This window comes from Petaurus breviceps, unplaced genomic scaffold (genome assembly GCF_028583685.1).
Source record: "Petaurus breviceps papuanus isolate PSGF00001 unplaced genomic scaffold, PetGlider_PUasm1.0 126, whole genome shotgun sequence".
In the NCBI taxonomy this organism is placed as follows: domain Eukaryota; kingdom Metazoa; phylum Chordata; class Mammalia; order Diprotodontia; family Petauridae; genus Petaurus; species Petaurus breviceps.
The window spans coordinates 20466689-20493307 of record NW_027185655.1 but is presented as its reverse complement, the minus strand read 5'-3'; the positions used below and the strand labels follow the sequence as shown (position 1 = coordinate 20493307).

At 43.8% G+C, this 26619-nt stretch overlaps 1 protein-coding gene and 1 long non-coding RNA gene across 3 annotated transcripts in view; one reads left to right on the top strand and one right to left on the bottom strand.

Annotated features, from left to right (window-relative positions):
* Nucleotides 1-224: 224 nt before the first annotated feature.
* On the bottom strand, nt 225-26339 carry CUNH4orf54 (chromosome unknown C4orf54 homolog). The gene is made up of 3 exons (XM_069094180.1): nt 26202-26339; nt 19751-25176; nt 225-5610 (listed from the first exon to the last, which is right to left on the bottom strand). Exon 2 carries the CDS (start codon nt 25143-25145, stop codon nt 19791-19793), a length of 5355 nt encoding a protein of 1784 aa, XP_068950281.1. The 5' UTR covers nt 25146-25176; nt 26202-26339; the 3' UTR covers nt 225-5610; nt 19751-19790.
* Nucleotides 23872-26619, top strand: part of LOC138165854 (uncharacterized) — a 31088-nt gene continuing 28340 nt past the window's right edge. The window contains exons 1-2 of one of the 2 annotated variants that reach the window (XR_011169470.1): nt 23872-24008; nt 24268-24426. This is a non-coding gene — a long non-coding RNA (uncharacterized lncRNA). Of the gene's footprint in view, nt 24063-24267; nt 24427-26619 lie in introns of both variants that reach the window. The other variant, XR_011169471.1, reaches the window with a different exon arrangement.

The window sequence follows — 26619 nt, the reverse complement described above, 5'->3', positions numbered from 1 at the left end:
CATCTGCCTTACAGGGCTCCTGTAAGGATCAACTAACACATATACAGTGAAAGCAATATGTTTTTCCTAGTTTGGCTATACTACTTGAAATATTCTTTGGAAAGATTGCAAGCTCACTGTTAGTAAACAATTCTTCAACAGGATGAAGTGTTCAGAGTTTTTTCCAAAGTAAAGAAATGAAATAACAGATGTGCCTTGGGGGTTGAAATAAAGACCTAATATACTTTTCTTTGCAGTTTCTTTTATTGAAAAATACATTTTTTTAAAATTCATTAAGAACATTCACAAAAACAACACAGTACAAATGGTACCACAACCAATCTCAAGTGTTGGTAATTAAAGGTAAGTAGTCTATTCCCACACAATCCTTTTCTAAAGTAGTTTCCTCCATGTGCAACACACCATTAGTGCAATTCTCAGATTGGACCTGAAGTCCTTCTGTCCCGTGTTCACTGCAGACCATGATCTGATCACACCAGCTTTCAGCGAGGAAGGAGCTCTCCACCACGTCTGTGCTGAAAGCAGATTCCATGTTCACATTCTTTCCTCATTTTCCCCCTTCACCAGGGGAACCACACATCAACAGCCAATGCCTTAGTTTCTTTTGTCACATCATCCACGTTGCTCTCATTGTATATAACGTCCACAGTCCTCACATTCTGTTTTAGCCATAAGGACAGTTCCTTATTGTGCTCCGGCAGAGCCAAAGAAATATTGGCACTGATCTCCTCAGAGGAGGGAAGAAAGAAAGAATCACCATCAGAGCATGGATACAAGCACTGAAGGTGTTCTCAGGCCATTTTGGCCATCCACTTATCAAAGCAGATGCAGGAGAAAAGGAGATAATAGCACACCCATGAAAGCTTATCAGACCTTGCACCATTATGGGGCACCTCTCATATTATACCATGGCTGCAATATAAAAACAAAATTCCAGCAGCTTGTGACTGCTGGTATTCCTGAGGCAAAGGAAATTGATCTTAAATCCCTGTCCTAGACCCCATGATCACAAGTGTCCAAAGGTGGGAAGGACCCCTACTACTCTTAAACCTTTCATATTAGAGTCAAATCTAAGGCACGGACTCAATGTCAATATTTGTACCACTTAGCAGTCTGAAGCAGTCTGAATAATACCAGAAACTAAACTCAGCATACATTTTGGGACACTATCAGATCTACCGCCCCTAAGAAATGAAGTTAACAACTAATCTTGTTTTAGTCACCTCATGTCTGTAGGCAGCTTCACAAAACATGGACAAGTGACAGATACATATATATTGTTTTTCTCAACAGTGTTATTGAGATTCAGGGCACCTTGGTATGGCGTTTGGTTTGTTTTTCAAGTACATTTGGCCAAACTGCAAACCCTGAGAGTGTTTGTGTGCTTACCTCTACCTTTGTAAACTGTAATATGAGACTCTTTGAGCACCAAATAGAAAAAAAAAAGTATGCCATTGGTATTTTTAAATGCAGATGAGAGTATCCTAATGTTTTTACTAGGCGCAAGTAGGTTTTTCTGAAATGATCACAATCAGACTACTTAGATATCAGTACTGTCCTACAGTCCAAAACATAATTCCTGGTACCAAAAACTTTCAGCAAGCATGGCCTTTTATCTCTACCAAATCTGAAGATACCTAAAATATATTCCTTTACTCTATATGGCATTGATGAAGAAAGCAAAATCTGAGAGTAAGAAAAGGAAGTCCAGAGTGCTAATTTCTGCTCACAGAGGAGTGAACTTTTCATGAAAGCTAACTTGGACATCTGAGAGTTAGGACAAATACACCAGTGTGTGATTTGTTCATTTCTCCCTATCTGCACAGTCATGCCCACAAGTGTCTACAATATATTTTATTCTGAGGTGTGACTGGGGCTAAAATACATTCTGGTGAATTAAAATTTTACATTGGCAGCGACCATGACCAAAGTCTTGATCTTGAATGGGCACACCTTGCTGGGGTGACAGCCCTTGGTTCTCAAAGGCTAGGTCAGCAGAGGGCAAGTTCTGGCAAGTCAACTAATGATAAATCTGTCTCTCAATCAACAAGCATTTAGTATGTGACTTCTAGGTGCCAGGTACTGTAGTAGGAGCTTTGGAAAACAAAGTCAAAAATGAAGTAGTCCCTTGCCCTCAAGGAACTTCTATTCTATCAACAAGTCCTAACAAGTAGTGAAGGCTTTTGAATACAGATCCTTTGAATCCAGATCTAGATACCAGTCTGGTTAAGGATGGAGACACTTCTCATCAAACAGATGACGATAGGGTGATTTTTTGTTTTGGCCACAGCAACTAATGAAGCCTAGGGAAGATCTGGGTTCTATTGTGGTGATGGGAAGAAATGACTCATCTTTGGAAGTACTATTAGCAAATGAGCTAGGTCATCCAGAACCCCTTGGCTGTGGGGCTGATGGAAATCTGGCCATTTTGCCAACAGGAAAAGAAAGTATATCAAAGTAAAGAAAAAGTAGACCAAATGATGCACACACTCTGTGGAAAACTCCAAGTAAACACAGAGTAATGGAAAAGGTTTCAAGTCAGAGGACCTGGGTTCTGACCCCAGATCTACATGTAAAACCTGTGTGATCTCTCTGTGCCTCAGTTTCCCCATCTAAAACATGAAAGGACTGGATCAATCCTTAGCATTCTTTTGAAATGACTGAGAATTAAAGAAAGTTCACAGAAAGGAAGATGGATGCCTTAATGGATGCCCTCATGTAAAGTGGGTTTGGTGTCAGAAAGTCTCATACTTTATTCAACAAAAAATGAAAGTAAATTCCAATTAATTGATAGGGCTTCTTATTCATCGATATTTAATGCAACCTCAAGAAATGACAAAGTAATACAACATCAGGAATAGCTTTATATTTAATTAAAAAAATCTCCTACCATCTGACTTGAGGTAGAGATTTGTGTAGCAAGTCTGGCATAAGGCATTTATGTAATTAAAATCAGAGCATTGGAATTAATAATAGCTGGCATAAAATGAATTTCAGAGGTCAGTGGATCTGTTTTCATCACTTTCCTTCTCATTATCCATCCAATTTTATATCCTATAGAACTCAATAAAGTGAAATAACTCAAGCCCCTGGTATCTGTCTAAATAAAAAAACAAGGAGCAATATTTCTTATGTTCTCATTTCCTACAGAACTCAGATCTTTCCCTGTGTGAGGAGTCAAGGCTTAAATCTGCCATGAAGAGTTTCTGAGGTTGTTAGTGCCACTGAAGCCATGTCTCTGTTCCCAGGGACTTACGATGCTTTACCAGTGACCTGGGCAATGTTGGGAAAATCTCTCATCACTCTTTTGGACTTCAGTTTCCACCTCAATGGATGGAATTGGATTACAGAAGACTTACTCCATGGTCCCTTCTAATGTTAACATTCTTCTGTGCTCTTCTGAGCTCTCAGGAAGATTTTTCTTTTCCTAGAGAATTCAAGGGTGGATAGAAAATGGGACTCAGAATTTGGCAGACCAGGTTAAAATGCTACCTCTGACATTTGCCTTCTGCATGACCCCAGGTGAGTGAATAAATCAGTCTAGGTGAGCCTCAGTCTCTTTATCTGTAAAATTCAGAAGATCCCTTCCCATTTTAAACTTTTGATCCTAAAAGTCTTTCACACAGTAACCACATTCTCCAAAGCTACATTTGTGGCTTTTCACTGAACTTACCAGTTTTTCTACCATCAGGTCAGCATCTGATCTCTGGCAAACAATAAGGAATTTCAGTGGGCAAGCTCTGAATCCTTAGCACCCCTCCACTAACATTTTATGAGAAGAAGTGTCTGGATATAGCAAGATGACTCACCCAAGGGGCCTTGGGCAAGTCACTTATGACCTCAGAGTCAGTCATTGCCATCAGCAAGAGGTCTAAGTCACGTAAGAACAGGCGTAGCTCAGCATGACAGAATTAAATGATGCTTTCAGAGAGGACTTAAAAGCAAAAGACAAAAAAAGGTCCAGCGGCCTTTAGGCCCTAACACATCCCAACTGTATTTCCAGAAGATTCCTGAGAGCAAGTCACAGCCACATTCTAAATCTTGTTTCTCTGATAGTCAGATTCTCAGCCAAGGAGAGTTGGCTCCCACTTATTCCATGCTCAGTGGAACTTATTTCTAGATTAGGATCTCTCTAGGGAGCCCCCACATTTACACAGTGGGATCCTTTTCACTAATGATTAGCAGGTCTAACAGATAAGAGGTGTCACTATAGTGGAAAAAGACCAGTGGCCATGAGCCACACAACACTGCTTCCTCTGCCAAAAAAAAAAAAGTTGTTGTTCTCAGAAGCAATTCTAAAGGGAAAACAATATTGTTGGGTCATATTCTCAAGCCAAGGGTAAGATTTTAAGTCACCAGTGTTTTTATTTTGAAAAAAACCAGAACATAAAAAGAAATTCCTTGGAAGAAATATATGATAGTATGTGTTTTGTCATCTCAAAAATTAGATTAGGGAGCATTTTTAGATTCATTTTTTCCCCTCAATAAGGTATTTAATCCTATCTCAGATAGGGCAAGCAATCCATATTCTCTTATTTATGATGGTTCAAGATTCACAGGATGGTCTTCCTTAAATTTCCCTCAGAATAATGAAATGACTAAGGGAGTGTCTGTACAACCAAAGCAACATCAGACGTAATGGAAAGATTCAGCAGGTCTGATAACACTGTTTAGAAAAGCACTCTTGCAAGCATCAGCAACTGGACTCTTCTGCCATTTTTGGAGCCATGTAGACTGGCCAAAGTGAATCAGATCCTAGTAACATCTCATTCTGTTCCCCCAAACTTTCTTTTGTTCAGTGTACCAGAAAAGCAAGCAGCTCTAGAGGGGAATCATTAAAATGGGAAGAGTGGAAAAAAAACCAATAACCCAGACATCACAAACTTGTATCAAAAACCTGCATTCTGAAAGAAAAATGCCCCTTTACGAGGGACAATGAACTTAATTTCAAATTCACTCATTGACTTTCTAGTACGTTCAACCTGTCACATTTTTCAAGTGATATAGCACAGTACAAACGAGAAAAATAAAACCCTTATTTCTTTTCATAATCACTTTTGAGATCGTACCAAATCTTTTCAAATAACTCATGAAACAAAAGCTAGAGCGGAACTATGCATTCTAGCAGGGCTATCCAAAGGACTTCCATGTCACATCTGAAATCCAGATGTGTTCTGACTCCACCAGAGAATCCCAGAAGATTCCAAGTACCAGTAAGAATGCTCCTCTGATCCAAAGGGATATTTTGTCTGATTGGCTGAGTTTTTTCATAAGCCCCCGGGCAGGACTAGCACCTTTCATTTACAAATTTTAATTGAACCCTGTGAACAATTCAAGGATTTTTACCTCGGGGACAAATATGAAGGTTACATTCTGCATTCAATATAAAAAGAAACAATTTTACAGAAAAAAAAAAAGGTTTAGTGTTATTTCAACTTGCTTTGTAAAACTACAATGATGCATATTGCTTGGAAAACAAGAAACTTACACACTTGGTTTGTTTGGAGCAAAAAATGAGAAAAAAAAGTAGAAGCTGTTTTACAGATGAATTCTTAGTACTGCTGCAAGGCGAGTTCCAGATTAAATGAGGAGAGTCCTTCTGCCTTGCTCCTATAGAAACATATCCAAAGAAAACAACATTAATTTTTAAAACACATCTTATTTCTTTAAAATGATAAAATGTCTCCCAAACATTGATTAAAAAAAATTTTCCCAGAGGGATGATTCTGGTGGTCATTGTATCACATTGTAAATAACATTTAATTAACATATGCTTTTAAAAACCTAGATTTCCATATACCTCATAGTAGTAGAAAGAGTCAAATGATATGGATTCAAATCCCACCTTTGGCAGTGATTACCTATGTGACCTTGGGTAGGTCATTAATCTCCTTGGGTTGTAGTTTGCTCAAGCATGAAATGAAAGAGTTGGGCTAGATGGTCTTGCTTCCAGTTCAGTTTAAGAACTCATGCTTTGTTGAGTAAAATGTTGAAAGCAAAGACTCCCTTCTCAGTCAATCAGCAGGCATTTATCAAGCGTCTGTTGTGGGTCCTGGGTTCAAATCAAAGTCAATCAATATGTGATAGAAAAAGCAATGGTCTTAGTCAGAAGACCTGATTTCCAGCACCAGTCTGGGTGCTTACTTGCTGTGTGACCATGAGCAAAGAGTTTAAACTCTCTGAGCCTGAGTACTCTAATCTATGGGGGGGGGGGGAGGAGTGAGGGGGAGAGGGTTATGATATTTAACACACACAAAGTTTTTGAAAGAAAATGCAAACTGTAATGTTTTATATAAACATGAACTATTTTTTATTATCACAATGATTCCGAGTTTTGTGAGGTTAGGTCCTATATATAAGAGTGGAGTGAGGCTTAGGGATTGACAGGTGCATATGTAAAAAAAAGTTAAAGGGCCAAACTGGACTATTCTAATATTCCACCTGGATTTGGAGTCAGAAAGACTTAAGTTCAAATGCAGCCTTAGACACTTATTAGCTGTATAAACTTGGGTAAGTCATTTAACCTCTGTCTGCCTCACTTTCCTCATCTATAAAATGCAGATGATTATAGCACCTACCTCCTAGGGTAGTTGTGAGGATAGAATGAGACAATGTCTGTAAAGAATTTTGCAAATCTTAAAGTGATATACAAATGCTAGTCATTATTGTTATTATTATTATTATTATTTATTTATTTATAATCAAAGGCCTCCAAAAAACGATATTTGGGGCAGCTAGGTGGTGTAGTGAGTAGAGCACCAGCCCTGGAGTCAGGAGGACCTGAGTTCAAATTTGACCTCAGACACTTAACACTTACTAGCTGTGTGATGTTGGGCAAGTCACTTAACCACAATTGCTCTGCCTTTCCCCCTCCAAAAAATAAAAAGAAATTAGAATCAAAGGCACACTTCATCCTTAACATAATTACATAGCCAATTCAAGGATAACATTAATAATGAAATATTTAAATAGAGTAAGATAATTTATGCTAGATGCACATTGGAAAGGTAACCGAGGTATTTCACTCTATGGTAACTGTCATCATAGACACAGAAAATGTCAATCTGAAGGATTTATTAAGTGCCTTCTGTGTTCCAGGCATCATACTAGGTACTGAGGATAGAAACCAAAAGCTGAAACAGTCAGCCTTCAAGTAGTTTAAATTCTATCAGGGGAGATGTACACATATTCAGAATGTCCCAAAATTTAGTGTAATTTTAAGTCATTAAAGCTTAAGTGTTATTATTACTATTAATCAAACCAGAGGCATACTTCATCCTTAATATAATCACATAGCCACTTAATGTATTTAAAAAAAAAACTTTAAGTTGCTATATATATATATATATATATATATATATACACACGCAAAATACATGTATGTAAAGTAAAATACAAAGTAATTGGGGGAATCAGATAAGGTTTCCTGTAGGGGTAATATTAGAGCTGAACTTTGAAGGCAAGTAGGGGATTCCAAGAGGTCATTCCAGTCATGGGGGACCAGTACGTACTTAGAGACCATTTAGCCCACCTCCTGCCCCTCCTCCCCCACTAATTTTATAGATGAGGAAACTAAAGGTTAATATGGGAGGAAAGTGACTTGCCCAAAATCACACACCACACATAAGTGGTGGACCTGAAAAGTTTCATTAAAATTGAATGATCATGGAGTTTGATACTCAATAATATTTTATAATCTATAGGGGATGTTCTTATAAATCCCATTTAGTTAACTCGTGTTTTTACAAACTTAGATTTCCACATGCCTCCAAATAAGGTACATACAAGTAGCAGTGAGCACCACTTCTGAGACTTTTCCAAGATTGCATGGATATGGCAAAGCATAACTTGAAACCATTTCTAGTGACTGAAAATAAACCTCTTTTATGTCTATGTTCACTTTTCCTAAAAAGGAAATTTTTTTTTCTCATTTGAAAGGAAGTGCATCTGAATTGAGCTCAGAATAAAGACCTGCCTAACACCTGTAACTCTAAAAATGGAATAGGCTGCCCCCAGATGGAGTTTTCCAGGGATGGAGGCTTCTGAGTTGGGGCTACATTCTCCCTTGTCTAGAATATAGCTGAGGGGGGTTGTGGTTCAGTTAAGGACTGGACTAAATGAGTGGCCCTTAAGGAAAAAGTTTCAGAGATCAAAATTTACATTCCTTTGGGCAAATGAGTTTTATTACACCTGCCAACTCTAGGCAGTTAGGTGGTACAGTGGACAGAGATCTGGGTGTGCAGTCAGGAAGACCTGAATTCAACCCCTATCTCAGGCATTTACAAGCTATGTGACCTTGGGCAAGTCATAACCTGTTTGCCTCAGTTTCCTCATCCATTAAATGAGACAGTTGGATTGGAATGGCCTCTAAGGCCCCTTCCTTCCATTCCTCAGTCTGTGATATGTATGTAATTTTATAAAACTATGAAGAAAGAAACCCACAAATTATCTTGACAGATACAATCACATTTCACATACAAGTGGCCTCCAGATTATACTGTAATAGTAGCCCATTGGCAGTAGTGATAATGGTAGCAATTTTTTCTTTAGTAGAAAAACAAGGGTTCTAAGATGATAATGCAGCTGTTTAAAAATCAAAATGTGTGTTTTAAAAGACAGTGAGAAGGTCTCCAGCTTCATAGTTTGTATTTTTTTTACATTTTAATTCTTTCATTTAGGTTTTGCTGATAATAACATTTCAAATTACAGGCCAGACCCTAATCCTGTGAAATTCAGAGGAACCATTCTGTTTTGCAGGGGGTTATCATTTTGCCTTAAAAAGAATTGTTCAGTTGTGTGTGTATGTGTGTGTGTGTTAAGCATAAAATCACTTCATTTAAGGGACAGGTCATTTTCTAAATTTTACATGGTATTTATCTTATAAACTTGTCAGAAAATGAATACATTTCTAATTATTTCATTTCTCTTTTTCTATGTATACAGATTTTTTTTAACCAACATCAGTCCAACCATTTCACCAACTATTTCCAAGAAAATGGAAATTCTTTTTCTTTTGGAAAAGGAAATCCCCATTCTTTTTTATATCAAAAGCTTTTGCCTCCTACTCTGTCCCCCTTACCCTCACTCTCTGACAATGTGATGGCCCTTTTTTGTCCCAAGGCCAACCCTTCTACATATGCACTTGACACCTTCTCCTCCTTTCTTCTCCAACAGATCAAATAATCCTAGTTCCCCCTCCCCCTCTAAAGTTCAATCTCTCCTCAGCAACTTCCTTCAAACATTCTCAAATCTCTGTAATCCTTAAAAATCCTTCACTAGACCTCACACCTTTGAGTTATCATTCCATAATCTCTGCTCCCTTCCTCAACCATATCCCATGGAAAAGCCATATGCATTCACTGCTTTCATTTCCTCTTCAACTCTGCAATCTGGCTTCCAACCTTAGCACTCAACTGAAACTGCTTTCCCCATTTTCAATTATCACAGTTGCCAACACTGATTATCTTTTCTCAGTCTTAATCCTTCTGTACTTAGCCACTGCATTTGACCACTGTCTTCTGTCCACTCTCTCCTCTGGATTTCCATGAAACTACTCCCTCTTCCTTAATAGTCTTCCTGTCTCACTGCTGTTTCTCAGTTGTCTTCACTCAATAATCTAGCATCCATCATCTCACTACCTGTGAATGTCCCCCAAGGTTCTCTCCCATGGGTTTAAAGACCTTCTCTGTGCAGATCCTATCCATTCCCCGGAATTTCCCCTGAGCCTCTGTCCCTCATCACCAACTACCTAATTGGCCACTGCAAACTGGATGCCCTGGAGTCATCTTCAATTCAACATGTCAAAAAATGAACTCTTTATCTTTCCCCCTAACCCTCGCCTCTCCCTGACTTTTCTATTTCTGTCTAAGGCATCACCATCCTTCCAGTCTTCCAGGTTTATAACCTTGGCATTTTCTGTAACTGCCCACTCTCTCCTCACATCTTCCTCATCCCACATATACTTGCATTATATGACCTCCTCTCTGACTCCCCCCCCCCCCCCCGCTCATTTCAGGCCCTTATCAGCTCTCATCTCGATTATAGCAACATCCTCATAACTGGCAGCCAGCATAAACCACTCTCCCTCTATTGCAGTCCAGTCCAAATACTGCCAAAGTGCAATTCTGTAAGTGCAGATCTGACCTTGCCCCTCCCCTACTTAATTGTCTCCAAAGGCTTAATTAATTCCCAGGGTTTTCATTTGCCTCTAGAATAAAATATAAACTCTTAAAACCCCACACAACCTGGCTCTAAACACTCTATCTAGCCCCATTGGACATAGCTCTTCTTGCTCTCTGCAATCTGGCCAAATGAGCCTTCTCTTTGTTCCTCCACACACAACGTTTGATCTCTGCCTTCCGTCCCACATGCCTGAAATGTACTCCCTCCTCCTCATGCCTCAGAGAATTCCTGTCTTCCTTTAAAATCCTGTTCAAGCACCATCTTCCCTTAGGAAGCCTTCCCTGATCCCCCTTAATTGCCAGTCTCCTCCCAAACTACCTTGTAATCGACTTCTTTGTATACATTTGTGTTTCTTTACTTTATAATTATGTTGTGTACATTTTCATATATATTCATCCCCTTCATTTGTTAGCAAGTAGGGATTGTTTCATTGTTTGTACTTTCTCCCCAGTGCCTGGTACTTAGTAAGAGTTTAATAAATATTAGCTGATTTATTGGTCTTTTAAAATAAACTGAACAGAAAAGAAAGATAAGTTCTATGGATGAAGACTCCAAAGAATACCCAAATTCTTCCCATTATTTCCTAGTTTCTCTCCTTTCGCTTTTCTCATTGTCTTAAGGACTAAATGCTTTGGCAACCTATGTGTCGGATACCACTAAATCTTTGTATCAATAGCTGGTTAGTTGTGGTGGAAAGAACATGACCCTGGACTCTATGTCTGGCTCCATCAATAATAAACTAGTTCTATTTCTTTTTTTTTTTAAGCAATCGGGGTTAAATAACTTGCTCAAGGTTACACGGCCAGATTCGATCTCCAGGTCATCCCGACACTGGGGCCAGTGCTCTTACTCGCTGTGCTACCTGGCCGCCCCTAAACTAGTTCTGTTTCTCCGGACAAGTCACTGAGCTCATTTCATTCTGGGCCTCGATGAAGCAATATTTAAACCTAGGAAGTTGAACAAGGTAACGCGAAGATCTCTTCCTGGTTTAGAAGAAAATTGTTTGATTAATTGGCATTCCCCTCATCTAAAACTGTGGTTGTAAAAATGCCATAAGAGGAAATTGTAGAAGTAATATACTAGAACTAAGTGAAATAAGGATTTTTCCCAAGAAAGTAAGATTTAAGATTCAAAAACAGCTTCCCTACTCCATGCCTTCCTTTTGCCCAGCAGGAAGTCACTGTAGGTGTTAGGTGTTTTCTCTCCCTCAGTTGAAAGAGCCTAAGAATATTACTAATCCTAGTAATAAATATTATTAAGAATGTCAGCAGTGAAAGTTCCAAGTTCAGATTTTTCACATTTTTTTTATTACAAGTTCTGGTTAATGTTTTTTTATTTCATTTTGTTTTTGGCCAATAGATCTTTGCTTTCACTGTTATAAGCAATTCCTTGCCTTAAGTCAGTTAGCATTATCTCTATCACTTCTTAAAACCTTAGAGGCGGAGGGGGAATTAGGTAAAACCCAATGGGGCATTAGGGGTTAAGTGACTTTCTTAGTGTCACACAGCCAGGATGTGTCAGAAATTGGGCTGGAACCTAGGCCTTCCTGACTCCAAGGCCTCCCATACCTATCTGGTCATGCTTATCTGGCTTTACTTTTATAGAGGGCTTCTCTTCACTTAATAAGAGCATCAAAATCAGTGATAACTTGCCTTTATCTAGCGCCTCACACCTTACAATGCGCTTTCCTCAAAACATCCTATGATACCATAGAGATATAAATACGGTAGGTACAAGTATAATGCTTGTTATTACATTATTATTACTGCAGGTGAGAATCTGGAGTTCTCTCTGCTGAGGATATCCCCATTCTTTGGGTCACCCAGGTTTGAAACTTCCAAGGCTTCCTCTCCTCTTTCCTCCTCTTATCCTTCCACATCAGGCATTTGTCAAGTCTTTTCATCCAATACTTAGAACATCTCTGATATCTATCCCCTTCCCTCTATTCATATGGTATAGGCTATCATTGCCTCTTGGGTAGGGTACTTATCCGGAGTGTTTCCCCTATTTTCAGTCTCTTCCTCTTTTCTCTGCTTCTCACAAGTCGTCTTCATTCAAGCCTCTACTCACATATCTCCTTCTATTAAAAAAACACCCCCTTGTTCCCTCCTTAATTCTTGGGGCTCTTTTGTGCATCAGTTTTCATTGTGCTCTATCTATGTATGTGCTATGTCACCTTCTTCTATTGGAATGTAAGCTCCATGAGGGCAGGTTTTTTTTTTCATTTTTGTCTTTGTATCCCCAATGTCTCATACAGTGCCTGGTGCACTTAATAAATATTTGTTGATTAGCCCATGTATCTTCCTGTTTGAGAGAGGTATGTTGATGAAATGCACAGAGAGTTGACCTTGGAGTCAGGAAGGCATGGGTTCAAGTCCCATAGCTGAAATATATTGTTTGTATGACCCTGGAAAAAGTTATTTACCTTGGCAAGGACCTTGGCAATTCTCTAAGATAATCATTTGCAGAGCCAATTTGCATTGGTTAGAAAGAATTTCCTCACTGGCAGTTCCTTATGCACAGATCTAGCTTTAAAAAAAATCACTTCTTCCCTCTCTCTGCTTAGAATTATACCCAAAGAGAGGAGAGAAAATTGTCGTGTGTAGCCAACAGCCCATGCTTTGGGTTATATGATATTTTGAAAGTCTCCAGGGGATATCAGAATACCCTGGCATTCCACCAACTAGTCACAATGAGGGAATCAGTCATCTAGAATGGTGCTATAGGCATTCCTGCTAGTTTTAGGTCTTGCTCCACCCCAGGGCAACCCCAGGATAAATACTTCCAGCCTGGGTTGGGTTCAGATAACTTGGTGCTTCCCCTGGAGGTCTATTCTAGGAATGGACTGACTCTGGTGATCTAGAAAGGCTCTTTGGCAAAGAACCCTACCTGAACCATACCTGCTCTATGGCATCCCCAATAAGTGGTCACCAGCCTTTCCTTGAACTCCTGCGATGACAGGGAACTCACTACCTCACAAGACATCCCAGTTCATAACAGCCAGCTCTAATTGCCAAGAAATACTTCCTTATTCTGAACAGAAATCTTCCTCCCAGTAATTCCCATCTGTGGTTTGATTACAGGGCTTTCTTGGTGAGCTAACCCTTCCAGGGAAGTCCTAAGGAGTCTTACCTAAAGAGGCAGGAGGAGTAGACCCACCATGACTGATCGTCTTATGATCTTACAGACAGAAAAACCCAGTCAACAAACCAGGAGTGAGCAAAACACTTGGAAGGATTTTCTAGGACATCATGACCCTAGGTTTTGGATGCTTCCTGGCCCAGCCCCACAGCAAAATGATAGGGAGGTCCAGTTGCCTGATGGAAGAGTGGGGTTGGCTCCTAGGTTGGAACAGCCTGAGGAAAAGGGGGAGAGAGGAGGGAACGCAAATGACAAGCTAGCTCATTATTGGCTACAGAAGAAGAGTTCCTGTGGACATTTGCCTTCCTAATTGGTCTTATGGCCTCATCTCTTCTCTCTCCAGCCCATCTTCCTCCCAGTTGCCAAGAAGATGTTCCCAAAGCACCCTCTGACCATCTGTCTCTCTTGCTCAAGGGAGAGTCACAAAACAATAAGTATTCATCAATCAGAGGAAAAACGAGTTCTTTTCCTTTCTTTTATTGGATCGGTGATTTCTTCAGGCTGGAGAGCTCCCAACAAGGAACTTTTTCTACCAATTTAGATCTGCACCTGCTCTGCAGCAGCTGAGAGGCTTGGCAGGTTGCCAGTGGACCAGAGATGCTAAACCACTTGCCCAGGGTCACACAGCTCATACGAGTCAGAGACGGGACTGGAACCCAGGTATTCTCAACTTTGACACCAGCTCTCTAGCCCTGACACCATGATGTACTCAGGAGAAATTGCAGGGAAGAAAGGAAGCATAATAGGGTGGGAGGGGGAGGCAGGATAACAAAAGAGAAGTATAATTAAGCACAGAAGTAGCTGAAATCAAGGGGGAAGAATAGATTCAAACAACTGAGTCAGAAACAATCAGGGATGGATTGAAAATGGTTCCTTACCTCAGGAATCAAGCAATCTTATTGGAGTTCATAGTACTCGGGAACACACTGATCAGAGTTTTAGGCTAGGGATGTCACATTTTGGGTATCACAGACCCCTTCTCAGAATAATGACAACTAGGTGGCCCAGTGACTAGAGCACTGGACTTGGAACCAGAAGAGCCTGAGTTCAAACCTGGCCTCAGATTCTTCCTTAGCCGTGTGACCCTGGGCAAGTCATTTAACCTCTGTCTGCCTCAGTTTCCACCTTTGTAAAATTAGGGTAATAATAGCTCCTACCTCATAGGGTTATTTTAATAATATATGTAAAGCACTTTGCAAACCTTAAAGTGATATAGAACATATATGTGTGTATGTATATAGATATATGTGTATTGATCTGTATCTATATGAACAAGTCCACAGACTCCTGTGCCTAACCCCTCTGCCTCCCTGCCGAGATGCCAGTTACACACAGGCCTTACTTGAGAGGAAGCCAACTAACAGAAGTTAGGAGAAGAGCAGCTGCACTCAGGACATGGGTCCAGACTAAGCAGTCAGTGTGATATGAGACCATGACTGCAAAGGCTACAAGCCCATCGCACATTTCCTTCTGCATGGTGCTTTTGTCGAGAAACCTTTTCTCTTTTCTCCACGCTCACTATTCTCCTTTCACATGGTGGGGAAGGAGAATTTCAGAGAGATCCAGTGACTTGCTTTTGCTGTAGCCAGCAAGGGGCAGAACGGGCAGCTGGATTCAGTTCTCCTGACCCCAAGACCAGGGCACTTTCCATAACAACAGGCAGCCAAGAAGGTGTGTAACCAAACTCAGGAGGCAGAAGAAGGGAGATACTGACCATGACTCATCTGCTCTGGCCTCCCCCCTGCCTCTCACTGAGCCTTTCCAGCCTGTTACACGTAGTCAGCACTGGGTTCTTTGGCCTTTGCTGACCACCATCACTCCCTTTGCTGATAAGATTATCACTCAGGTCCTGAAACAATTTCTGATCTTCCCTCAATATTTGTACTATATTCAAGTCAAGTCGACAAGCTGGGCAGCTAGGTGGCTCAACTTGGAGTCAGGAAGACCTGAGTTCAACTGTGACTTCAGACACTTACTAGCTGTGTGACCTTGGGCAAGTCACTTGACCCTGTCTGCCTCAGTTTCCTCATCTGTAAAATGAGCTGGAGAAGGAAATGTATCTCTGCCAAGAAAACTACAAAAGTGGTCACGAAGAGTCAGATGTGACTAAAATGACAAATAAACAAAAAGTATTATTCACACTGTAAATCACTGTCTCTCACTAATTACAGAAATTAAGAAGAAAATAATTATTATTATAATAGTTATTATTTATCTAGAGGCAGCCGGTGGCTCAGCGGATGGTGCACTGGGCCTGGGGTCAAGAAGACCTGAGTTCAAATGTGGCCTTAGACACTTATTAGCAGTGTGACCTTGGGCAAGTCATTCAATTCTTCCTGCCTCAGTTTCCTCATCTGTAAAATGAGCTGGAGAAGGAAATGGCAAATCACTTCAGTATCTTTTCCAAGAAAACTCCAAATGGGGTCATGGAGAGTCAGACACAACTGAAAATTACGAAACAGCAAAAACAATATGCCAGGCACTGTAGTTAGTGCTGGGTACACTCACAAAAAAGGCAAAAATAGCCCCAGCTTTCAGGGAGTTCACCATCCACCAGGGGAGATGACCCATGGACAACTCTATACAAAAAAGATAGAGATGGATTTGATTAAAGATGATCCCAGAGGAAGGGCATTCATATTAACACAAGCTGGCAAAGATCTAGGGAAGAAGGTGGGATTAGAGCTGTGCCTTAAAAGAATCCAGGAGGTGGGGGCAGCTAGGTGGTGCAGTGAATAGAGCACCGGCCCTGGAGTCAGGAGGACCTGAGTTCAAATCCAGCCTCAGACACTTAACACACACAAAAAAAACTAGCTGTGTGACCTTGGGCAAGTTACTTAACCGTATTTGCCCTACCTTTCCCCTCCAAAAAGAAAAAAAAAAGAATCCAGGAGGTGGAGATAACATGGGACAGCATTTCAGGAATGGGGAACAACTGGTAAAAATGCACAGGGCTAGGGAATGGTTAGGGGTGTCTGAGGAACAGACAAGCCTAGTTTCTTTGTGCCAGACCTTGGAAGACAGAGAAGACATCATAGCAGGATTTTTGAGATGAATCACTGTAGGTAAAGGAGGTCCCCCAAAACTGACCCCACTTCAACATGTAGAAATGCTCTCCACTATGAGACAACTTGAGGGCAGGCTTTGTTCCACTTTTGCCTTTGTATCCCTAGCGATTCACCTGTACTGTAACAAGTACTTTATACATGCTAATTGACTGCATTTGACTCTCACGAAAACCAAAGTAGGTGGATGGGATAGGTATTATGGTCCCCATTTTACTGATGAGAAAATTGAGGCCTGGAGAGATTGACAAGAGGTTTTCCCACTATCCTATGTCCATTATTTAGCACTGTTTTGACTCTGGTCTCTGATTCACAAGTCTTCTGGTTACCAATCCAGGGCTTTTCCCTTACTATATGGAGAAACATTCTGGTTATTTAGTACCTTTCCTTTTTCCTCAGTTTACAGGAGGTAAGAACTCCCCTGTGTCAATCAACAAGAATTTGTTTAATGCGTACTACGTGTCAGGCATTCTATTAGGCCTTAGGTATACAAAGAAATAATGATGACAATAATAACTTTGTATAGATTTGAAAACTATGATATTTATTAAAAGTTTATAGATTCTAACAAATCATATCTTATCTATTATGATGTTTATATGATCAAATATATTATGATATATTAGATATAACATATTAGATATATGATATGCTACATATATTAGATATTATCTATAATAGAATCTATTATACATAATATATGATAGATATAATATATTGTCTATTAATATTTATTAATGTCTAATGAATGTTTATTAATGTAATTAATATTTCTTAATATATTTATTAATAGCCTATCACATTAATTTGGTCCTCACAGCATTATAAATGAGGAAACTGCAGATAAGAGGTTCAGGCATTTGCCCAGGGTCACTTATCTAGGAAGTGTCTGAGATGCTATTTGAGTTCAGGAAATCCAAGGGTTTTACATTCTATCAGAGGTGATGACATATAGGTAGCTTATATATATATATATAGTAAGTACAAATAAAATAAAATCAATGTGGCTCTGAGATTTGCAAAATGCTTTCCTTCCAATAACTCTGTGAAGTTGCTGGTAGATGGATGTTCAGAAAAAATACCATAGTTTAGGTGTTTATCCATGGTTGTGCACTTATTGTCAGCCTCAAGGGCAGGAAAGGGGCAGAGAAAATATTTGGAAATGGAGGTGATGTAAAACCAAAAGATATCAATAGATTTTTATTAAAAAATATAAGTGCCAGAGCCCATATTCAAGCCTAGGCCTTATAACACCAAACCCCATGCACACAGCATAAGCTGCATGGTGCCATTTACTCAGGCCCACCCGTAAGACACAAATCTGCTCCTCTCAGGATCATAGAACCACAGAATTAGTATTGCACATCTAATCTAAAACCTTTCATTTTATTTACAAATGAGGACTATTCAAGCCCAGAGACTTCAAGTGACTTGCCTGGTTAATGGCAGCATCAGAATTTAAACTCAGATCTTGGTGATTCCAATTTAGGAACACCTATTCTCTTCCCTTCTAGAGAACTGACCTTTCTTCAGTTTCTAACTGGTCACAAGGAGTGAGAAAAACCTACAGGCATGAGTCACTTGAAGTCACCTATAATTTGTAGGTGGCATATGTATAGGAATCAAATAATACAGAAATAAGAAAAACCATCTCTGTAACACTAATAATGGGGATGGGGAGGGAGGAGGAGGAATTCTATATTTTTCCCAAATGCCCACAGGGCAAAGATAGCCTCCTCTGCCCCCTCCCTTTAAGCCTTACCCCCCTGCACATACACACTTCCTTCCATGCCCCTAAAAATCAGATATGGAGATTTTTATACAGATGTCTTAGATTCAAACAAAGGAATAATTTGTGTGTAATGATCCCTTGCAGAGTCCTGGACACTCTTCTAAGTGGCCAGCTGACCAAGAAGCATTGTTTCCTAGCAAGCTCAGGCAGGCTATGTTTGCATGGGCAATGCCTTGTGTCTAAGAATGTAAACAAAGGAGAGAGTGAGCGTTTTTATTTTATCTGATTGCCTTCTCTAATGAAAGACAGCATTTTCCCCCTGAAATCAGAAGAATGTCAGTCCTGAAAAGAGTAGTTAGTATCCCAGAGTACACAAATTCCCAGGTTAGGAGCATAGCACAGTCATGCCTGGGTCTCTTCATGTACAGCCAAAATGGCGACCCAGCTAGTATGTGGGCGTGTGTTGAAACCCTGGCATCTTCAGCTTTCAGAAAGGTCAAGTTTAGCGAGGGAGCTGCTGTGAGAGAGAATGAGTGTGCCTGCGTGTGTGTGAAATGCCTCTAGTAATAGCCAATGAAGACGTAAATGGAACTTACAGTCACACAGCAGAGCTAAAGACCAAGAGCTTAAGAAATGGCACTTCAATTAGGAATATTATCAAATTCAAACAGGAAGGAAAGATGAGAGGGAGGCAGGATAAGGGCCATGTGGTTTCTACTAAGCCACCTTTAAAAAGAAAAGAAAACTGCCTTTGGCACCAATTGAAAAGCAATCAGACTTATGAAATTCCTCAATTTGGTTGTCAATAAATATGTACATGGTGCTGGGAACAGTTCTAGGTGCTGGAAATAAAAAGATGAATAGGAAGCAATCCCTCCAATTACTACTTTATTTATGTTATTTGTGCCACAGTGGGGGTTGGGGGCGGGGAGGTGATAGAGGGGAAAGGGTGGGGGTGGAGGTTCAGAGAGGCCAGGAGAGAAGGCTAGAGAGAGCGTGGATAAGTAAAACCCAGGGCCAATCCACAAGCCTCATTTTCATTTCTTCCCAGTTTTCCCTTTTTTTCAGAGCTTTAGCAATTAACTAAAACATAACCTTTTATCACTTCTCCTTACTCCTGCCCTTAAGTTCTAAGGAAAAGTAAAGTGATTGAAGTCAGAGAGGGAGTGAGAGGCATATGAAGGGCTGGAGGGAAATGTAGCAGCAGAAGAAGATGGCTGGGATGGTACAGAAACTTGAAGGGGGAAGGAGAAGAACCTGGGACTTTTTTTAAGTAGGGGTTTACATAGCTCCCAGTAAGGAACTCCGAGTGCCAATGCATATTGGCCCCTTTAATCTAGGAGAGGTGGCCACTAGAAATTTAGCTCCTGAGTATGTAGAATGGGATGGAATCTAACATCCCTGAAATGCCCACATGTCAAAGATAGGACTCTCTCCCCCCTCCCTGGGAAGCCCTAGCATGGATTGTGTGTATGCCCATTAGTATGTATGTATATACATAAATATTTAAAAACATGATTCTGGGAAGGGCTTTATCAGACTCCCAAAGGGGGTTATGACACATGCTAAGAGGTTGAGAATCCCTACTTTACAATTTATGAACTTCAAACAAATGAAATTCAGAACTTACCAGGAGCTGCTTCTGCTGGTTTTCCCATAATTGTTTTTGCTCATCTGTGTTCCACCACGAAGCTCATGGTGGTACCATCAAAGGATGGGGGCGTGATGATCCTTGGCCCCAGTGGCTGTGAGGTGATGCTGATGACAGGCTTGCCATGAACCTGGGCAAACCCCTTGGCACCCACAAGCTGGGAGGTTGCAGGGGGGCCAGAGGATGAAGTAGAGGAGGGAGGCTGGCCCATGGCAATAAAATATGGGGTCTCAGCAAAAGCCATATCTCTTGGGGCTACTGTGTCTTTGCCAGAGGGATCTCTAGTCATGGGAGAGAGCTCGCTTCCTCCAGGAGTACGGGTGAGGGTCGTTGGCTGCAAGGCATTGGGGGGCAGCATTGGGGGCAGGAAGCCAGGGTAGATCATGTAGGTGGGGCCATAGGCACCAGGGCTCAGAGCTAAAGGAGGGACAGGGATGGACATGGGGGTAACTGCCTGCTGCTGGGAAGTCATGGGGACATCTACATACTGCCCAGTCTCTGGATCAAATAGCCGCCTTGTCATGGGTTGAACTGGTGTGTCTACCAGGTAGTACTGGCCAGTAGTCAGGTCTAGTAGCATCTTCCTCTGGGTTTGCTGAGGCTGTGGCTGCTGGAAGGGGTCCGTTGGGCCTGGAGGTGCTGCTGCAGGGGGTGGGGCAGAGATGCCAGGAGGGGAGAAGCACAGTACCTGTGGCTGGGCCCCGTGCAGGGCGAAAGGCAGTGACTGCTGGTGATAGACAGCGGTGGGGGGATGCTCAGGGCTCTGGGGTATGGCTGGGGCCGAGGTGGCAGGGTCTCGAGCACTGTCTGTTTTATTCCGCCAGCTAGGCCGACTGACCCCACTGCTCTGGGCACCCTTGGCACTGTTTGGGACCTGGCTGCGGGCACTCAGAGGCGGCAGGCTGCAGAGAGTGGCCCCAGAGGAAGCCACTGCTCCTGCCCTTCCAGAGACCTCGGCACCCCCCACGTTCCCTTTGAGAGGGCCGCTCAGGTAGTTCCCACTGTCGCTGCTGGCTGAGTCCAAGCCCTTCTCCCCATCACTGCCATTTTTCTTGCTAGTGGTTTCAGCGGGCAGTGCTCGAGTGGCTGGAGAGATCTTTAGGGACCGGAGTCCCTGGGATTTGATCCCCTTTGCTGTGGAAGAGCTTTCCTGAGCAGACCCTTGAGGGAATTTGCCCGCGATCCCGCCTGCCACCACAGCTGTTTTCTGGGTACTTACTGTGAAGGTGTTTCGGTTGCTAGGTAAGGAAGGTAAAGGCTGCAGAGGTTGGGTCCTCTCTACGTCTTTGTGGGCCGAGGGAATGTAGAGAGATCGGGGCCTTTCCCTAGCCATGTTCTCAAAGGCTGCAGCCCTGGCCGACACACTCTCAGCATTGGGGTTGGAGTTTCTCCGCTGAAGGCGTTCTGGGGCCACCCCCCTCATGACCACCCCGCTCTTGCCCCCTGGCCCTCGTTCTTCTACCTCGATCGATCTCTTGACTGGCTTGCCTGCTTCCCCCGCAAGGCCTTCGCGCTCTTCACTCTCGATGAGGGACAGCACGTGACTGTCAGTCATCATGGGCAGTGGGTCACTCTTGCGTTTCCATTCATACCTGTTGAAGCTATACAGCTCCTCCATGGATCTCACGGCGGCTGTGAGCTTCTCTAGAGCATTACGTGTTGGTTTGGGGGCTTTCGCCTCCTCCTTGGCCTCTTCTTCCTTGGACTTTTCTGGTGTCTTCTGTGCAGATGTCTTGGACACAATCTTTAGTACAGGCAGGTGGGAACCCTGTTCAGTCTTATTGGGAGCAATAGTGGCCACAGGCAACCGACCAGATGCCCTGTGAACTAAGACTGTACCTTCTGGAGAAGATGAGGGAAGGGACCTAGTGGAAGCTTTCCCCATGCTCTCCCTTAGATCTCGCTCAGTGCCTTCTTCTCTGTGGTTCGCTACGACTTGGTACGTGATCACCATTGGGGACAGGGACTTGGGCGCGCTGCCACCTGCAGAAAGCTGCCTGGGTTTCGGTCCCGAGGTTCCCTGTTCAGGGGTCACACTTCCTTTATCACTACTTTCCCCAGATCCTTTGATCAATTTCCTGACGTCTCTCACCTGGTGGAGCGGCCCTTGAGTTTTGGATTTGTCCCTCACGTCCCGTACCTGGAACTGGGGCACCTTTTCCAAGCTGTCCCCCCTGAAAAGTTTCTGCTGCGCTCTGTTGTTGTCCTCAATGGTTTTGAAAAGGGTTGAAGTGCTGCTTCCTGCCAGCTTCGGGGTGAGTAACTTGGCTATATTAAAGTCGGCACTGGGCTCCTGCACGCTGCCCAGGCGGATCTTGATTTCAGGGACCTTGGGTTTGATCACAGCTGTGGAGGCAGCCTGGGCTGTAGGATATTTAGTGGCCTGTTTCCCTGGCTGCTTGTCTTTGGGAGTGTGCTGGATGTTGGGGACGAAGAGTCGGGACATGATCGTTGATTTGTCGGCCGATATCTCCCCAAGGTCAGCCTTCCAGTCCCCACCTTTGCAGAGCTTCAGTTTCCTGATGGGGGCTTTTTCCTCCAGTTTCTCAGCCTCCCTCTCCTTCCAAGACCTAAACGCGCTGTTCTGGCTGCGAAGGAAGATCCCCTTGACAGTTTCAGAGGCGTTCTTCTTAATTCCACACACCTCCTCTGGCCGGTGGTCAGTAAAGGATCTGTTGGATCCAATGTTGCTTTCCCGGGGAGCACTTGCTTGAAAGACTGGAGATTTATCTTCAGACACTGGAGTGTCCCCGTCTGAGACACTGACCACTGTGTACTCAGAGCTGGCCTCTGAGTAGTGGGAACTCTGTCTTTGCAGGCCCTTCTCTGGGGCCTTCTCCCAACCGGAGGAGTCCTCGGGCTCCCTGGAGGAGCCAGGGGGTTTCTTGTGAGATGTGTCTGAGACTTGCCCCCGCTCCATTTTGAACTCCTGTTCCCGCTGCATCTTCTTGGAGATGACATTTTTGAGAAGACTGGAAGCAAATTTGGACTTTTTCTGTGTCCCTTCTGCCCGAGAGGAAGGCTTGCTGCTTTCCGATGTCTCCGAGCCGTCATCTGTGTAAACTGACCCCGGGGCCTTGGCACCTTTTTTCACGGACCCAGCAACAGAACTTGCTTTGCTCTCGCTGCGTAAATTTAGTGTCTCCAGAAGGGTGACGACCCGGGAGCCACTTTGGACCTGTTTCTGGAAGCACAAAGGTGTTTCCACGTGGGTGATCTCCCCATCCACCTTGCTGACCACAAACTCCAGGGCCTTGGTCTGAGACTTCTTGGACTGGATGTAGAGTTGGTCTGCAGAGGTCCTGGCCCCGGCACCCTTCCGCAGCCCTGCAGCTACCGACGCAGCGCTGTTCTTCAGCAAGTTCTGCTCTACCCTGGCTCCGAGACCCCCACATTTTAGATCCAAGAAGGTCGACCAGCGTCCGAAGCCGACGTCGGAGAGGGCTGTGGAGGGAGCTCTGGAGCTAATGTTAAGGGCCTCAAAGTAAGGGTAAGCCAGGCTCCGGAAAGCTCGGGATGTCAGGTTACGCACCTCTTTATCCGCATCGTCCAGCTCACTGACGGCGCTGGACGCCCCGCTCGAGTAATCCACCAGCTCCTTGGCCCGGATGGCCCCACACCTAGTCTGCAGGCGGGCAGGTACGGCAATAAACTTCTTTGCATGGTCTTGAGCTGTTGCTGCAGCTGGGTGCGGCTTGGGCAAACTTGAATTGTTTTCAGCAGCTGAAGACACTCGGAGGCTCATTTCGCCTTCATGCTTGGCAGCATGAATAATGTTTTGCTTTGGCCGCACGTTGCTAGGCTCATTTATAGCCCGGGAAGTTGGTTTGATTGATAGGCGGATCTGGCCTGGAGCGTTCCCACAGCTGCTTGGGGCTGCTGCGACTGCTGCTGCTGCTGCTGCTGCTGGAGCTGCCTTCTGGGGCTCGCCTGGGGGCTCACATGGGGGGGTGGCGGCAGCCGCGGTATCAGTGTCACTTTCAGACAGGGTGCTGCCCACTTCAGTGCTGCTGGTGTCACGGCCATCGCTGGCCATGGGTGCGTGCCCTGGCTCGCTGCTGATGGGGGTGGGAGACCTGGTGAAACTGGTACTCGGGCCAGTGCTTAGGTAGCAGCTGTCTTCGGTCGGGGTGGTGGTGTCCCCGGGGGTCTCATCGCTACCACCGAAGGAAGCGTAGTCAACGAAAGAGTAGATCACGTTGTTGTCTTCGAAATCCCAGCGAGAGGCCAATCCGAGGTCAAAGTCTGTGTCCTGTTCGACTTCACTCAGCTGGATCTCATGGGTGGTGATGTAGTGAGCCTCCTCGTTCGGTGGGGGGTGGCCGCAGCCCTGGGCCTTGGCAGGGGTGGCCCTGAACCCTGCTGGGCCTCCTCTTCCTGCTCCTCCTCTCGCTTTTCCTCCTTCTCCCCCTCTGGGCTGGTGGGATGGCTTGCAATCCTTAGGGCAGCTGGGCTCATGGTCACTGCCCTCACCGCTCTCACTCTCGAAACCTAAGGAAGAAGACAAGGAGGCTGGACCACCCATGGATGTAATCATGTCGTCCAGGTGGGGGGAGCAGGCTTCTCCTACCTTGTCTGCTGGGGAAGAGGAGGCAGAGGAGGAGAAAGAAGAAAATGTCTTGGGGCTCCCATGGCTGCCAGAGAGTCCAGAGGAGGTAGGAGTCTGGGGGGTAGGGGCAGTGGGCTCATCCGGGGGGCTGCTAGCTCTGCTCTGGGGGCTTCCAGGGGCTCCCACTAGAGTCAGGTTCAAAGTCCCGGGGCTTTCTCTGGCTGCTCCAGCAGGGCCACAGATCTCCACGTATTTTGCTTCCCCCGATGGCTTTGGAAGCGTCAGCTGCTGCTGTTGCTTGAGGTCTTGGCTGCTATGTCTGCTGCCCTTCCCATCCCTGATCTCTCTCAGTTTGGGCTGCTTCACTGGATCAGGAGTGGTCACTTCCATAATGATCCCTTCCTCAGACCGCAGTGACAGGAGGAGACAGTGGTGAGAGCTGAAGGTGTCTTGGATCCTACCCTGGCCCCCTCTGGGACGAAGAGTTGCCTGGAGAAGGGACCCACGTGCCTGGACTGGCCCCCTAGCTGGGGACGCTTCTGCCACTGATACCAGCTTCAACTTCTTCAGCCCCTGTGGCGGGGCCTGGGCAAACCCAAGGGAGATGGGAAGGCCCCTGGATGGGGTGGCGGAGGTGGCCCCAGTGGTCTGTGCTGGGGGGGCTGCTGTTCCTGCCGTGATAGCTGCCAGGGTCTTGTAGCTGAGCTTTCCCGTACAGTTGTTGGCTTGGCACTGTCTGCGGCTATGAGACTGAATGCCATTGGTAACAGAAGGAGCAGCATCTGTAGCCCGACAGGGAGACACCCAGAAATGAAGGGAAAGCATGTGCTGGTTCTTGTGTAGCCTTGTCCAGGTCCTGAATGGGGTGAGAGAGGTTCATGTCATTCCAGAAATATTTTTAGTGTCCAGTATCCAGGCATACTGAAACCAAACTTCTGGATGGAGAGGAGAGGTTCCCCAAAGAATTTTGAGAAACAGACAGAGAGACAGAGACAAAGAGAGAGAGAGAGAGAGAGAGAGAGAGAGAGAGAGAGAGAGAGAGACCAAGATGGAGGGAAACAAAGAGATAATAGAGATTTGGGTGTGGGGAGGTGTGATAGAGGGTAATCACATATTTTTATTCAAAACAATCAGAATAGGCTATAACCTCTACTTCAGATGGGCTGAGGAAATAGTAAATTATCCTCCAAATTCCCCACCTCTTTCACCCCTCAAAGTCCCAAATTAACAGGACTTTTCTCTTTCTCCCAATTTTTCATTGCATCTCTTTAATATCACATTCTTCATGCACAGAAATCCTGGAAAAGTTTCAAGATTTCCCTTGTGCTGAGGAGTGGTGTAAGTTTCTCTTGAAAAATCATCCAATTGCTCTTAGGAGCAGCTGAAGAGGATGCATTCTGGTAATATAATTGTTAATAGAGGAAAGGATCTTTTTCTACATACCTCAAAGGTACCCTCTCTAACCCTCACCCCTCAATTCCCAGCAATTTGTAGAAGCTCTCATCTAGAATCTTCTTAGAGTCAACAAAAAGGACAAAGGTGTATTTTTCACAGAACATGAAAGTGAGGTTTTGTAAAACTTTACAAATACAGTCACTAAAGTAGAGAAATTGGAAAGAGTTGAGGGCAGAAATGGGCACTCCACCTCATTCCCCCAACAAAAGTTTCCAAAGGTCTCCAAATTTGTGAAACCATGGCCAGACAATAAGCCCCTAATTAAATATAGCCTCAGCTGCAGTCCCTGATTAGATTACACTGGCCCTCCTCCAGTGTTTCAGGGCACAGAGTCAAAAGACACTCCAGAACAACGAAGTTTACCCTTCGTCAGTCCCATGCAGCTTGGAGGGAGGTTCAAAAAGGAAACACAACCCAGTAGCATACCCTCCGGAAGTGAAGCCCAAATCCCAGTTCACTGGCTTTGAAGTTCATCCATTCAGTCCATCCAGTGGTCTGGGAAGAAGGATGGGTCAGCCGGAGATCTGGACTCTTTGCTGGTGATCCCTGAGGCAGCTCCCCTGGTTGTGATCTGTGGACATCCACAGCTCTTGTGTTTTGTTGAGATCAAATCCTCTTCATCTGCCAGGACCTTACTTCCCCACTATACATAGGCTATGTGTCACTTATGCCAATGGAATAAAGCCCTATTTTAAACATCCCCATTTGTGGGAAGCAAAAATAACATCATCAACCATTCCCTTGAAACAAGAATGTCACCCCCACACACAAAAATGTTCTTCCCTCTGGATCCAGGCGTGGGCAGACAGGGAGTAGGGTGCCTAACAGCACCTGAAGGATATAC